The following is a 16,109-nucleotide window of genomic DNA, read 5'->3' as shown; positions in this document are numbered from 1 at the left end:
TACAGAATGATTCTTCTGCCACCTACACATATTGCGTGTACAGACCATGAAGATAAGATACAAAAAATTAGGTCTAGTACAGAGGCATATAGGTAACCATTTTCCTTCACTCTGTTTGTGAGTGGAACAGGAAAGGAAATGACTAGTATTGGTACAGGGTACCCTCCGCAATGCGCCGTATGATAGACTGCGGAGTGTCTATGTAAATGTACATGTAGATGTACCGGGTGATTATAATTGAAGTTAAACCTTCAAAACACTGTAGAAATAACACCACTGGCCAGAATGACATCAAATTGCAATGGAATACTATCGGAGAAGGGGGAAAACCTATCGCAGAAGAAAAAAAATTGTGTGAAAATTGATCAATAGATAGCGCCATATGTGTCAGAATATGTAAATGAAAACACCTGTCATGTGCACGCCCCATTGAAGTTGGTATAAACATGCTGGGTTCATGGCTTTTCCTCCTTTCGCATCTGCGACGTTCACCACGACTGTCTCAACGCAGGATCATGCTCTGCTTGTAAAGCTGTGTTACAAGAATGATGACTGTGCACACATCGCTCTGCAGAAATTTTGGACACTGAAGGGTTTGTAAAAAGGCATTGGTCTGATGACTGCCATGGGTCTGAAGAAAATGATTCAGAAATTCGAAAAGATTGGTTCTTTTGTTGTGCAACCTGGTAGAGGGAGGAAACGAATTGATTCGGGGTCAGTGGAAGCAGTGGCCACAGCAATGCAGGAGGAGATGAGTGGTGGTGTGTAAATGTGTAGCGCACGGAGAACTGCCCGAACATTGGACATACCCATGAGCATGGTGCGTAAAATCCTATGAAATATCTTTCTTTAGTATCCATTCAAAATTACCCATGTGCACGAGTTGCTTCCTGTTGACCTGCCAGCAAGAGAGACCTTTGCTATAGAAGTTCTTGCTCATGTGGAAGTGGAAAATGATTGGCTGTGAAAGATTTTGTGGACAGATGAAGCCCACTTCCATCTGACAGGATATGTCAGTACACAGAATTGTCAAATATGGGAAACAGAAAATCCACACACAAATCAGCCAGTGACACTTCATCCTGAAAAGGTCACTGTGTGGTGCGGGCTTATGACATCATTTATCATAGGGCCATATTTTTTCCAAAGAGACAGGTGCTTCCTGTCCTGTTACCCTTACCATCACTGGTAAGTGCTATGAGTGTCTTCTGTGCAACCACGTCATTCCAGCTCTCCAACAACATGTATGTGTGACTGGTATCATTTTTATGGAAGATGGCGCTCCTCCACACATCGCAAATCCAGTTAAGCAGTTGCTGAAGCACCATTTCAGAAATGCTGGAATTATCAATCGCCATTTCCCTACTGCCTGGCCATCCCAATCATCTGATCTTAATCCGTGTGACTTCTGGCTGTGGGGCTATCTGAAAGATGTTGTGTCCAGTGTTCCGATTGCATACTTAGCTGCATTGGAGGCACCACTGCGCAACACGTGCTGAACATGACCATCTAAACACTTTGATCAGTTGTGGAACATGCTGTTTCTCAATTTCAACTTGTTGCAGAAACTGGTGGACTGTATATTGAACATGTTTTGTGCCAGTCACATGGAAATTAGTAATCTGATTTGATTCTGAGTGATGCTTTTTATGCATTTTTTGGCCTCAGGACACTTAAAAACTGATGTTAGTGATGCTTTTAATGCAGTTTTTAGCCACAGGACAATTAAAAACCACAGTTTGTTTAGTGTGAAAAGTACACCTTAGGCATTGCTGTATGATTCATTTGTCATTTGTAGTTGACCACTATTAAATTATGATGCTTACAGCACCATCTATTGCTACATTTTTTAACTATTTTGTAACTGCAGTAGCATTCTGTTACCGCAGTTATGTCACAGAATTACATATCTCTCTCTCTCTCTCTCTCTCTCTCTCTCTCTCTCTCTCTCTCTCTCTCTCCCCCTCTCCCCCTCCTCCTCTCTCCCCTCCCCTCCCCTCCCTCTCTCCAGAATCATGTGGAAATAAAACATGTATTATGGAAAGTGCATGTTCAGAGTAGCTGGTGTCTTTGTTTCAAAGTGTGGAAAAAAGCACATAGTGGAAGTGAGGTCTGAGAGTTTATTGAATTACTTTTATTTCAGGCATTACAGCCATGAAGCCATATGTAGTCAACTGGATACAAGTATAATCTCCTTTATAAATTTTTATGGAATAATATTAACATAATAGAAACCTCAGACTGCATTCTGTGTTTCCTTGAATGCAAGCTGAACCTGAACTCCACCAACAAAATTTCTGAAGTTGTTCAAGGATATTATCTGTCCAAGGCTCTTTGCAGAGTAATAAATTATTATACAAGATACTTATGATTTATTCATTTAGTCATCCCAATTACCTTTTTCTCTGTGAAAATATGTTGACAGTAGAGAAAAAGCTTGTAATATGCAATTTCCAAAATGTACAACAAAAAACACAGTAAAGTGCAACAACACTCAGACAGATACAAATGTACTATGAAGTAGTGGCTGTTGCTGAGGGAAGAGCTCAGCATAGTATTGTCATGCTGCTCTTTCACTGCATTCAGTTAACCCGTATATGAGGTGCATGTTGGCAAATTCTTCATCAGAAGATCTATTCATACTGCTGTGTATCACAATTAATATGCAACTTACACTGGCAGAAAAACACAGCTGAGGCAGAACTGATCAGTACTGAATTGAAGCTTGAGGGAAAAGGCTGAACTGGGTATTAATGTTGTAACAGTACTTTGAGTGATTGAAACACATTTGTGTCCAAACAAGACACACACTCTGTGCCACTGACATTTGCACTGTTGAATGGATGTCTTCAATGCAGCACAGATGGAAAGCTAAATGGGAATAACAAACAAAATGCAATTAGTCTTTAATGATCCATCAGAAATCACAGGTTCCTCATACCAAATTATCCCAGACCAACCTCCAAAATTATTTTGATGGAGTTCTGGTTCACACTGTATAAGTATCTCTCTCTCTTAATATTCAAATATTGTGTAGTAGTTACAGAATTGTTGGGGCTTTTCTCTCATTCATTTGATTTATCTTATGATTTTAGACCCACAGTTCATGCTTTCGAGATCAAGAAAGTCAAAATATTATGGTAAGTATGCATCCAGTTTTCAGTCTTAATACATGACCAGTTTTCAATTTTAATGCATGACTATCTCAGTCTGTTAACCTTTTAACCTTGTTGAAGAATGCAGTTACTGTGAACATTGTGTCAATATTTCTACAGCTAACTGTGTTTGACTATATTCCATCTACAATGTTTGAAATGAAAGACATGAAACTAGTAAGTCACTGAATAAGTTGTCTATTAGTTGAAACTCAAAATATTATGGTAAGTATGCATCCAGTTTTCAGTCTTAATACATGACCAGTTTTCAATTTTAATGCATGACTATCTCAGTCTGTTAACCTTTTTACCTTGTTGAAGAATGCAGTTACTGTGAACATTGTGTCAATATTTCTACAGCTTGCTGTGTTTGACTATATTCCATCTACAATGTTTGAAATGAAAGACATGAAACTAGTAAGTCACTGAATAAGTTATCTATTAGTTGAAATTTTATACTTTTGGTGATATTCATACTCTGTTGACTACTTGTGTAAGCTGCATACTGTGTGCTGGACTATGAGTCAAATCTGGGCTCCTATCTTTCAAATTCCATTTGAGCCATCTGCCATTCTTCATTGACCAATTCACTGATTCAGCTTATCACTACTTCTTGAGATCTTTATCAAGCTCATCTGCTTAATCTGTAAGGCTAGAGGTTACTTTGAAGAGGCTGACTCTCCAAAAGCCTCAGGGCTGTTAATATACTAAAATCTTATACTCCTGGCAAATTGTTAGGTCTTGTTAAACTTCATTCTAATCTGAGAACCTAACAGTAGCTTCCAATGGAGGTGCTCTTGCATTTAAGTCACTTGGGCACAACTGAAGAATAGATTCACAGCTTTGACCTGCAACGATCTTTTTCTTTTCATTCCGAGCTTCACTGCGGCCTTTCAGAATTAAAAGACGTGAATCTGTAAACAGCCCCAAAAATGTGTGTAATCTAGTCTCTTCACAATATTTTCCCACTCAGAGGTACTTTAAATGCTGGCTTATCAACAGAATGTCTACAGTGTTTGGAACTGAAGGAGAGCTGTACTGTCAAGTTAAGGAATGTGCCAGTAAGAGAGTTGCTCCCAGATGGCTTGATTGGAGATTCCCAACTGCTATCCATTTTAACCTACCATGACTATTTAATATATAGGCTTTGTTTAAAGGTCTGAGGATAACTATTTATGATATTGCAATGAAAAAATTACTGAGAAAAAATCTCATTTGACATACATGAAACCCCCCTCCACACAAACATACATACACAAATTTATTTTTAAAATTGTGAATTAAAAGAGTGTTTTTCCCAAACAGACAGACAGATAGAGAGAGAGAGAGAGAGAGAGAGAGAGAGAGAGAGAAATTCCACAAGGCTATTTTCTGAACTATATATTGTGTTGATATTCTCATTTTCAGATTTTGAAAAAACAACTAATTAGTTTGTAAACTACAGTTGTGTAATTTAGGACCTAAGGAAATGATACACTCTGGTAATGTGTTTTTAATGTGCACTTTTCAACTTTGATGTGGATCAAAATATTTGATCAAGTGCATATCCACAGCTGAGGAAGATATTTATAGAATAAAAAACTGCTGCAATTGCCAGTAATTTCTTAATTTTTTCCGTGATTGCCTTCTGCCTAGTCACTTCCATGTCATGCTCAACAGTTGTTGAAAGAATTCCTTTCCTCAGCTGAGATTTTTTAATGATGACAGTAGTTTTCTTGAAAATTTTGATGCAATATCTGCTGTGTAAAACATTTTAAAATAACAACTGAAGGATAGCTTGTTTATTTTGTAATTTCTACCTCTGTATTGTAATTAAGATAGTACCTTAGGTTATTTTTCTGTTCTAGATGACTACATGAGGAAATTGAATTACCTTTTACATGATGCAAGATTTTTTGTTATGAAGAGCAGCTGTGTTGAAAATATAACATTATCAAAAGAAAAGGGAGTGTGGTCAACTTTACCACAAAATGAAGTCAAATTGAATGAAGCCTTCCAGGAAAATTCTAATGTGTTTCTTATATTTTCAATTAAGGGGAGTGGAAGGTTTGCAGGTAATAATAAGTTCTATAGTTTTGTTTGTATTTTTGCTGCATTGAAGATGTTTGTCTTTCTAAATCCATGATCAAGTACATTCAGCTTTGATTGTTGGACTTTATTTGATGCCAGGATACTTTAAAATGAGAGATATTACATATTTTTGCATGTATAGCTTTGGGCAAAATCAAACTAAATGAAACTTGAAGTGCTAAGGAAGTGACAGTGTGACTGGAACTAGTGCAAACTGATTGCAAGGAAATATGGCACCATTTGCAATCAAAGTTATTTGTTTAGCAGCTTAATCTTGTGTATTGGTATGTATGGATTTCTACAGGGTGATTGGAAATGGTCAGAAAAGCTTGCTAGGGTGTTACAATATAGGTTGTTCTGAGAAATAACTGTTAAGAAAAAATTGTGATACATTGCATCATTTCTGAGTTGATTAGCATTGAAGATAGCCATTCAGCACATGTAAATTCAAGGAGCTCATGAAAGACAGTGTCAAATCGAATGACTTGCACCCGGTGAACGGTCTACCCAACAGGAGGCCCTAGTCACACGACATTTTTTTTATCAGATCACCAAATGTGTTCTTTGTTTGGTTTCCCAAAACCAAACAAGAGAGTAATACAAAAATGGGACATGGGATGGTAGTAAGGACTGAACCCAAGCTAAAGGCTGAGCAGTCTCCCGTGCTATCATCTATGCTATACGAACAACTAACACTAAATGTATCTGGCAGACCGCTTGAATTTGTGCACACAATGGCCTGATTGACTAAATTCAATGCTAACTAACTCAGAAACAGTGAAATGTATCAATTTTTTTCTTAATGATTATTTCTCAGCACAACCTATCTTGCATCACCCTTACAAGGTTTTCAAACTGTTTCTGACCACCCTGTATACATAGGAATGTATCAAATGTAAATTTACACAAATTGCCCATGAAGATTTGAGACAGAGTTGTGATACACACTTAAGGTATGATTAAGACTGTATTCAGGGATTTGCAGTGGAGCAATATAATAAAGGAAAAACTTCTAAGTTTCAGTACCAATTGGATTCTGTTCAAGGTGGCTTGTTACTTAAGTTTCAGAGTACTCATTCAAAGGTACAAGGTTTGATCAAAAATGGTTCTTTTTGTGTCACATAACAACATCCATGTGTCACATTTAATTCATGCAAAGCAGAATAGGATGTAAGTATTGCTGTAGAATCTCAGCTTATCTGTTTGATGGGTTACTTGTTAGATGAGTAAAGATTCCACTTTTCAAATGATTTACAAAACTACTAAGAAACACTATGTATGTGGTACACACAACCTTGTTTTTTACTTATATTGGCATGCATATGAGTTACTGGTTGCTTGTAGAGTTGCTGTCGCCTTCAGTTCTGGGGCTAGGACACTATGGTGGGTGGTGTCTCAAGGTCAGAAGGTCAGTGGTTGACCACCCAAGTACATAAACCACAGTGAAGTTTTGGAGGGTGGATACCTGTCTGGTACACAAAGGCATTATTAAAGCAGTATAACAAGTTAAAGCATTTATTGTACTCAAAATATAGCAGTTGAGATATCAACTTTCACTCAGCTTGCATGGAGAGGGCCGGTAGCAGCATTCCGTCATGGGATATGCCAATGAGCACTCAGCACACAGTTGAGTGGTGCATTGTCTCAGCTACCATGATATCACAAGGCTGGTGACCTCATTCACTTTGGAATGCAGCTTTGTCCACACCAAGTGGGGCTGCACACAGTTTCCAGGAGATGATGGACAGGGCACCCATGACCCTGTCATAGACAGCACACAGGTTAGGTCTGTACCAGCTCTGCTCAGGGTACATGAGGTCACACAGAGAAGTGCTTTTGCCTCCTGATAGGAGTGAGAATGGCATTATCGAAGTCTGCCACAGGAATGAAGGCGGGCGGTAGCAGCAGCACACTCGTGCAATGACAGATGACAGTCTGCTCCAATATCCTGTTAGTTCGGCCTCCAGAAAGCTTTCCAGATAGTGGCAGCCATAGCTATCAGAACAGAAGTAATATTTATGCAGGACAGGCTGATGTGCTCTGCTGGAGTGTGGTAGCAATGACATTATTTGTCCTGCTGGTCAGCTCTTCAGCTCTCTTCTTTGCTTCACGATTTCACAACTTCACCTTTCCGACACTCTCTCTGCAATGTCAGTATACTAAATAGTTACTCTTGCATTTGACTAAGCTTTCTTGCGAGACTTTATGCAGTCATGATTATGAAAATATCTGTCTGTCCCTATGAGGTCATTTTGCTATGTTGCTGGCTTGAGTGCCCAGCTCATTCAGGGTGTCACAACAGCTTCTGTATTCACTGCTGTGTTGGCAATCCTTTCTTGCTGGAATTCTGCATGGCTGTTGATCCACTTTCCTCTGATTCTTGGTTGCAAAGGTAGGTCTTTGAAATATTTCTAGATGCACCAAGTATACTATTCTTGTGGAACATTCCACCAGCCTTTAAGAAATCTGCCTCAGATTTCTCTCAGGAGCCTATGAAACAGTTGTGACATACATGCACAGAGTACAATTTATACAATGTTACTGGTTTAGTTCCTCTCTCATTCTCTATAGTTTGAACCACATGGTTCCTCAGTTATGCTTTTAATTCTGAAACCTTATTTTCTTAAACTCACTTCAGGGAACTCATATTCTTAAGAAAACACTTTTATCCAAAATTACCATTTATACACAAATACAATCATTTTTCACATACCACCCACAAACATACAATTCACAAACTCATGCACTCATCCACTTTTAACTAGTAATTCATGACTCTAATTATTTGTTAACTACTTCAGTAAATCAGTCAACTTCTCTTGTTTCCACACATAGTTATTACTCTATTAAATAATCACGTAAAGAACTAGCACAATAAAATTACAAAACTCTTTCTCATCAGCAAATTTTTCCTTTAGTGTTTCCTTATGTTCAGCATCTTCCTTCATCTGTCAGGTGATTTCTTAAACCACTATCTTGGTACATCATTTGGAACTTTGTCTTTGAAATAGAAGTTTTCCTTTGCTTTCTTAAAACAACCATCTTTAAAACTATGCTTAGACAAAAGCTGCTTACAGTATTACCACATAAAATACGCTGGTCAGTAGTAGTTCCAACTATTTCCTTTACAACTAGTTACAGGTTGTTGTACATTTCCTTCAACAGTAAACTTTCTTGTGCTCCTCGGCAATTTACCATCTGCACTGAATCTTAGTGTTACCATACACAGTTTATATGGTTCTGCTTTTGGGATAATAGATTCTTGTGAAAGTGTAAAACTTATGATTGTCTCCTTTGGCTAAAACAATTTCTCTCTGAGTTTGACTGTGCTTTTAAGAATGAACACATGATGTTTCTTCTTACCCTCATTACCTATAACAGTGCTCCCCAGGCAAACATTCATGATAGGATTCAGTCTTATGGGCTCGATCTTTTACCTTAGAAGCATTGTTCTCCTCCTCTTCCTCCCTCCTCCATTTGGAGAAGGCAGTGCCACCACAAGTGGCAACAAATCTGTGACCTACAGAAATAAAAGTATCTGTACTTTTTACTCATCTGCAACAGAACTAACATCATCAATAGCTTCCATTGCATTCTCCATAGTTGTTGTTGTTGTGGTCTTCAGTCCTGAGACTGGTTTGATGCAGCTCTCCATGCTACTCTATCCTGTGCAAGTTTGTTCATCTCCCAGTACCTACTGCAACCTACATCCTTCTGAATCTGCTGAGTGTATTCATCTCTTGGTCTCCCTCTACGATTTTTACCCTCCACGCTGCCCTCCAATACTAAATTGGTGATCCCTTGATGTCTCAGAACATGTCCTACCAACCGATCCCTTCTTCTAGTCAAGTTATGCCACAAACTCCTCTTCTCCCCAATTCTATTCAATATCTCCTCATTAGTTATGTGATCTACCCATCTAATCTTCAGCATTCTTCTGTAGCACCACATTTTGAAAGCTTCTATTCTCTTCTTGTCCAAACTACTTATCGTCCATGTTTCACTTCCATACATGGCTACACTCCATACAAATACTTTCAGAAACGACTTCCTGACACTTAAATCTGTACTCGATGTTAACAAATTTATCTTTTTCAGAAACGCTTTCCTTGCCACTGCCAGTCTACATTTTATATCATCTCTACTTCGACCATCATCAGTTATTTTGCCCCCCAAATAGCAAAACTACTTTACTACTTTAAGTGTCTCATTTCCTAATCTAATTTCCTCAGCATCACCCGACTTAATTCAACTAAATTCCATTATCCTTGTTTTGCTTTTGTTGGTGTTCATCTTATATCCTCCTTTCAAGACACTGTCCATTCCGTGCCCATTGTATCTACAATAAAATCACTGTCTGCAGCTTTCCTCTGCATGACACTAAAGTCAATGGCACATGTGCTTCCCTCTACATCTGGTCCAGGCTCCACAACCTCAAAACAATAACAATTATCATCCAGTGGTATATAGACTACTACTGCATGTAAATCACTATCATGCTTGGTGCTAATCACACACTTATTTACTTCATTACAGCACACATTCACTCCATCTGGTAGTACAGCCACTTCATCTCTACAGTTGCACAATATATTGAAACTGATACTTTTACATTACTTTCTGTAACTTCCACAATGCCAGTACTCTGTGTGTCAAGTAAACTTACTGAAGCTTCCACAACTTTCGATTCCTGACGCATGTTCGGACTGTCTACTCCCACAGAAGCACCTTTTAGCCATAATCCTCCTGCTTCTTAATAGTCCTAGCATTCTTTACTGCTGAACAGAAATAATCAGTATTTTCCTCAAACCTAGCATTCAGATTTTTCCTCCTATCTCTTCTCCACTCCCTCTGGAATGGCAGAATGCCAATCTCACTTCCTCTCCTTTTCTACTCTAAAGCTGCTACATCTGTATTCTTAGCCTGTACTTGCTTAAACATATTTGCATTGTTCACCTGTAAATTTGATACTTCAACTGATTAAATTGCAGTGTTTCCTTTCGGCTAGCCCCCTGTGGAATTGACAGTGATACAGTTGACACTCTAACAGTCACTCAACAAACAGAAAAAACTGAACCAACATTGCAGGCATTTAAATACTCTGTTATAAAAACTTATTACAGTCTAACATTCTGCCCAAATGGCTATTCATGAACATCACTAATCCATACTGCAATACAATGAGCCCGATGCTCAAATGAAAATGCTTCACCCATTCCTCATGGTACAGATTGACACACACTATCTTTGAACAGCATCTGCGTCCATGTCCTTCATCTTGTGTGTACATGTGCAACTAGACATCTGATGAAAAACCCATTGACCTATCATTACCCTTGTGGTCAAACAGAAACATGTGCATGCACTCCTGCCACTCTCCTCTGCCCAACCCCCCCCCCCCTTCCACACACACACACACACACACACACACACACACACAAACACTCTCTGCACACTCACCAAACTGTAGTGCTGGACTGCTAGGCGATGCAGCAGTGGAAATCCTGGAGCTGAACACACCTCTGACATTTAATGCCATTGTATGCCAACAGTTCTGATGCCTGAAGGCATTATTAAAAGAGTATTACAACATAAAACATTTATTATCGACAACATGCAACAATTGAGATATCAACATTAAGGCACCAGTGCTGGTAGGACAAGTGGAGGTGTCCTGCTGTGCAGTATGCTGGTCAGCACAAGGCTTGCAGTTGGGTGGCATGTCGACTCAACTATCATAACAGATTGGAGCCGGTGACCTCACCTGATTTAGTGTGAAGTCATGCCCACACCAAGTGAGGCTGCACACAGCTTCCAGGAGATGATGGACATGACATCCACTACCCTGTTGTACACACCATGCAGAGTAAGTTTTTAGCAGCTCTGCTTGGAATACATGAAGTTGTGTAGAGAAGTGCTGTTTCCTTCCAATAAGAGTGAGATTAGCAGCATCGAGGTCTGCTACGGGAACAAAGATGGACAGCAGCAGCAGAACACTCTCGCGATGATGGATGATGAACTGCTCTCAGGCCCTACTAGTTATGCCTCCAGGAAACCTACCAACTGGTGATGGCAACAACTCCCCATCAGTCTTGACTTGGTAGTCAGTGCTGCAGATCAAATCACCTAAGTCCTCCCAGATAGGTTTTGCTGCTTCATAGAAGATCAAAGGTGACTAGACGAGCAGAGGGCTGACCACCATGGGCTTTCCCTCTTTACAGGACAGCTGAAAACTGAATAGAACAGTGTGAGAACAGAAGTAATGTTTACACTGGACAGGCTTGTGCAGTTTCCTATGTTGAGGCAACAACTACATCTTTTTGCAAATTATCAACATGAGTTAGGTATTCATAGTAGAATTTCCTGATCTGATGGGTTCATGTGAAAGTCTCCAGCCATAAGGCATGCTCACATGGCTCACTAGTGTTACAAGGTTGTTTACTCAATGCCTGATCTGCCCCCTTTTGTTCCTTGTTAATGGTTACTCTCTCTCTCTTTCTCTCTCTCTCTCTCTCTCTCTCTCTCTCTATTTATTTAAATCAAGTTCCATAGGACCAAATTGAGGAGCAAATCTCCAAGGTCATGGAATGTGTCAGTACATGAAATTACAACATAAAAGTAATAACAGATAAAAATAAAATGTTTATGAACCCAAAAAAGGTCAATCAATAAGTTTAAGTAAACGCAATCAACAATGCAACAAGAATCAGCTTAATTTTTCAAAGAACTCCTCAACAAAATAGAAGGAGTGACCCGTGAGGAAACTCCTCAGTTTTGATTTGAAAGCACGTGGATTACTGCCAAGATTTTTAAATTCGAATGGTAGCTTATTGGAGATGGATATAGCAGTATACTGCACACCTTTCTCCACAAGAGTTAAGGATGTCTGATCCAAATGCAGGTTTGATTTTTGCCGAGTATTAACTTAGTGAAAGCTGCTTAGTCTTGGAAATAAGCTAATATTGTTAGCAAGAAATGACAGTAAGGAATATATTCTATATTGAGAGGCCAATGTCAAAATACCCAGACTCGTGAACAGGGGTTGACAAGAGGTTCATGAACTTACACCATTTACTGCCCAAACCGCCTGTTTCTGAGCCAAAAATATCTTTTAGAATTGGAAGTGTTACTACAAAATATATTACCCAACATCATAAGTGAATGAAAATAAGCAAAGTAGACTAATTTTTGTGTCAAATGATCACTCACTTCAGATACCGTTCGAATAGTAAAAATAGCAGCATTATGACTTTGAACAAGATCCTGAACGTGGGCTTTCCACGACAGTTTACTATGTATCTGAATATGTAGAAATTTGAACTGTTCAGTTTTACTAATCATATGCCCATTATGTGAAATTAAAATGTCGGGTTTTGTTGAATTTTGTATTAGAAACTGTAAAAACTGAGTCTTACTGTGATTTAGTGTTCGTTTATTTTTTAGAAGCCATGAACTTAGTTCATAAACTGCACTATTTGAAACCGAGCCAGTGTTGCACACAACATTCTTTACCACCAAGCTAGTGTCATCAACAAACAGAAATATTTTAGAGTTACCTGTAATATTAAAAAGCATGTCCTTTATATAAATAAGGAACAGGAGTGGCCCCAGCACTGATCCCTGGGGCACCCCCACTTGACCATACCCCACTCAGACCCTACATCACAGCTATTCTCAACATCTTGAATAATGACCTTTTGCTGTCTGTTGCTAAAGTAAGAGGTGAACCAATTGTGAGCTACTACCTGCATTCCATAATGGTCCAACTTTTGGAGCAATATTTTGTGATCAACATAATCAAACACCTTACTTAAATAAAAAAAATATGCCTAGTGTTCAAACCTTTTGTTTAACCCATCCAGTACCTCATGGAGAAAATAGAATATAGATAGCATTTTCAGTTGCGGAATGAATTCTGAAGCCAAACTGTACATTTGAAAGCAAATCGTGTGATATAAAATGATCAATTATCCTTACAGACACAGCCTTTTCAATAACTTTAGCAAAAACTTATGGCATAGAAATAGGTCTAAAAGTGTCTACATTATTCCTTTCTCCATTTGTATAAAGCAGCTTTACTGTTGAGTACTTTAATTGTTCAGGAAACTGACCATTCCTAAAGGAAAAATTACAAATACGGCTAAATACAGGGCTAACATGTGCAGCACAGCACTTTGATATTCTGCTAGGCACTCCATCATAACCATGAGAGTCCTTAGTCTTCAGTGATTTAATTGTTGACTCAATCTCCCCTTGTCTCTATCACAGAGGCATATTTCAGACATCAATCTCAGAAAGGCATTTCCCAGGAAAGTTAGATGATTTCCTGCAGAAACTAAATTTTTATTTAATTCACCAGCACTGCTCAGAAATGGTTGTTAAATACTGTACATATATCTGATTTATCAGTAAAAGAAATATTTTTACCACAAACTGACTTTATATCGTCGACCTCGTGCTGCTGACCAGACACTTCCTTCACAACTGACCATATGGTTTTAATTGTATCCTGTGAGTTAGCTATTCTATTTGTATACCATGTACTCTTTGCCTTCCTAGTAACATTTTAAGCACCTTACAGTACTGTTTGTAATGGGCTACTGTAGCTTGGTTGTGACTACTTCTAACATTATGATGTAATTCCCACTTTGTTCTACATGATATCCTTATCCCACTAGTCAGCCAACCAGGCTGTCTATTACTGCTAGTACCTTGTTTAGAAGGTTCTAATGGAAATAAACTCTCAAAGAGCACAAGAAATGTGTTAAGGAAAGCATTATATTTATCATCTCTGTTATCAGCACTGTAAACATCCTGCCAATCTTGTTCCTTGACAAGGTGTAAAACACTCTCTATTGCTATTGGATTAACTTTCCTACATAGTTTGCAATTGTATGTGACATTTGTTTGAGTACAAAAGCCTTTTAGTGTTAACATTTGTGCATCATGGTCTGAAAGGCCATTTACCCATTTACTAACAGAATGCCCATCTAGTAATGAATAATGAATAAAAATATTGTCTATGGAAAAAACACAGTCTGCATCAGATCATATGAATTTAGGAGATCTACCAACATCCTTTTTCTTGCACCATATATACAATATTGAAGTCACCACATACAAATAATTTCTGGTACTTCATATAAAGTGAATCCAGAACACACTCTAGCTTGAGCAGAAATGCTCTGAAGTCAGAGTTAGGGGACCTGTAAACAACAATTAGAAGTTTAGTTTCACTAATTTCAACTGCTCCTGCACAACGTTCAAATATCTGTTCAGTGCAGTGCCATGATACATCTATGGACTCAAATGGAATACTGTTTTACGTACATGGCCACTCCCCCACCCGACAAGGAACTCCTTGAAAAACATCCAGCCAATCTGTATCCTGTAAAGGAAGCCTCTGAATAGTCAAATTATTTAAGTGGTGCTACGACACACCAATAATTTCAGAGTCAACATCTATGAGCAGTTCACTAACTTTATCTCTAATACCTATTATATTTTGATGAAATATGCTAATTCATTGTCTGCGTGGAAACATGACATCCTCTGAAGGTGAGCCCTTAGTTAGAGGGACTTCCTTTAAGCAGGTACACGTATCAACTGACTTCAGTCTAAAAAAGGTGCAACTCTAACACCAACGACTACAGGAATTTTTCCGTGAGGGATCCCACCACCACCCACCACACTGTCATCTATAAGCTTTGCCAGCCTCCCCTTCCCATACCTACTGGGGTTAGGCCATACCTAATGAAACCCGATCTACTGATAGACCCAACTGGCACCACTGAAACATGACCCATACCCTCTGCCATCAGTGCCCTCTCCAGCCTTGTGTTAATGCTCCTAACAGTCATATCAAGATGAGGCTGATCATGACACTGAAACAGTTGCATGACTTGCACATTAGTGCCGCCAGTTTGAGTAGCTATCTTTACCAGGTCACCACCTACATCATATTCCCCGTCCCTATCAAGACTGTTCCCTGCTTCACCCACTGTCACTACCTGATACTCCATAAAATTCCTACGTAACTCACTTGTGCTGTCAGTCACTTGAACCAACCCTGCACTAGGCTTCACAATGCTGGTGACCTGATGCTCACTCCCCAACACTTCCTACAACTGCTGGCCCACACCTCTACTGTGCGAACTACCTAGCAGAAGAACCTTCTATTTTCTGTTAGACTTTGCAACTGACCTAGGCCTCGTAACTACTAAGGACTGCTGCATGTTACCTATATCTGCAGCTACAGGAGGCTCCTCTCCATTCAACTCTGACAGTTAGTCAAATCTGTTGCATATACACAAAGTATAACTGTCTGAATACCTCCTCCTTCTTGCCAACTACTACAGGAATTTTTCCATGAGTGATCCCACCACCACCACCACCACCACCACCACCCACTACACTGTCACCTATAAGCTTTGCCAGCCTCCTCCTCTTCCTCCTGTCTCTCTCTCTCTCTCTCTCTGTCCCTCTTTCTCACTCTCACTTTCTCCCTCCTCTCCCCCTCCCCCTCCCCCCTCCCCTCCACCCTCCCCACCCCTCCCCCCTCCCCCTCCCCCTCCCCCCTCCCCCTCCCCCCTCCTCCCTCCTCCCTCCCCATTCAGTGACATACTTAGTGCCCTATACCTCACTAGGTAGTAAGGTGGTATTCCAGTTATTCCCCCCCCCCCCCCCCCCCCCCTTTTATACACATGCGCACAAAAGTCTTAACATGATTCTGGTTATTATTTTGCACCATGATTCTAACCTGCAATCAGGTGAGGAATTATGTACCAACCTTGAGTTGGAGGGAGGATGACACTGTTTGACTACCAATGCAGAAAGGGCCAAAAGTCACCCAAGTAGACACACAGACACAGGAGTTTACATCAT

General features: G+C 39.4%; 1 protein-coding gene across 1 annotated transcript in view; it reads left to right on the top strand.

Moving 5' to 3' along the window:
• The window catches only part of LOC126249022 (uncharacterized), a 907,745-nt gene that overhangs the window by 727,748 nt on the left and 163,888 nt on the right, over positions 1-16,109 (top strand). The window contains exons 29-30 of the mRNA XM_049950624.1: positions 3,096-3,140; positions 5,003-5,209. Of these exons, the coding sequence (XP_049806581.1) occupies positions 3,096-3,140; positions 5,003-5,209 (252 nt within the window). The remainder of the gene's footprint in view (positions 1-3,095; positions 3,141-5,002; positions 5,210-16,109) is intronic.

Source organism: Schistocerca nitens, chromosome 3 (assembly GCF_023898315.1).
Source record: "Schistocerca nitens isolate TAMUIC-IGC-003100 chromosome 3, iqSchNite1.1, whole genome shotgun sequence".
Lineage (NCBI taxonomy): Eukaryota > Metazoa > Arthropoda > Insecta > Orthoptera > Acrididae > Schistocerca > Schistocerca nitens.
The sequence above is the reverse complement of the archived record's forward strand: the minus strand, read 5'-3'. Positions and strand labels throughout refer to the sequence as shown.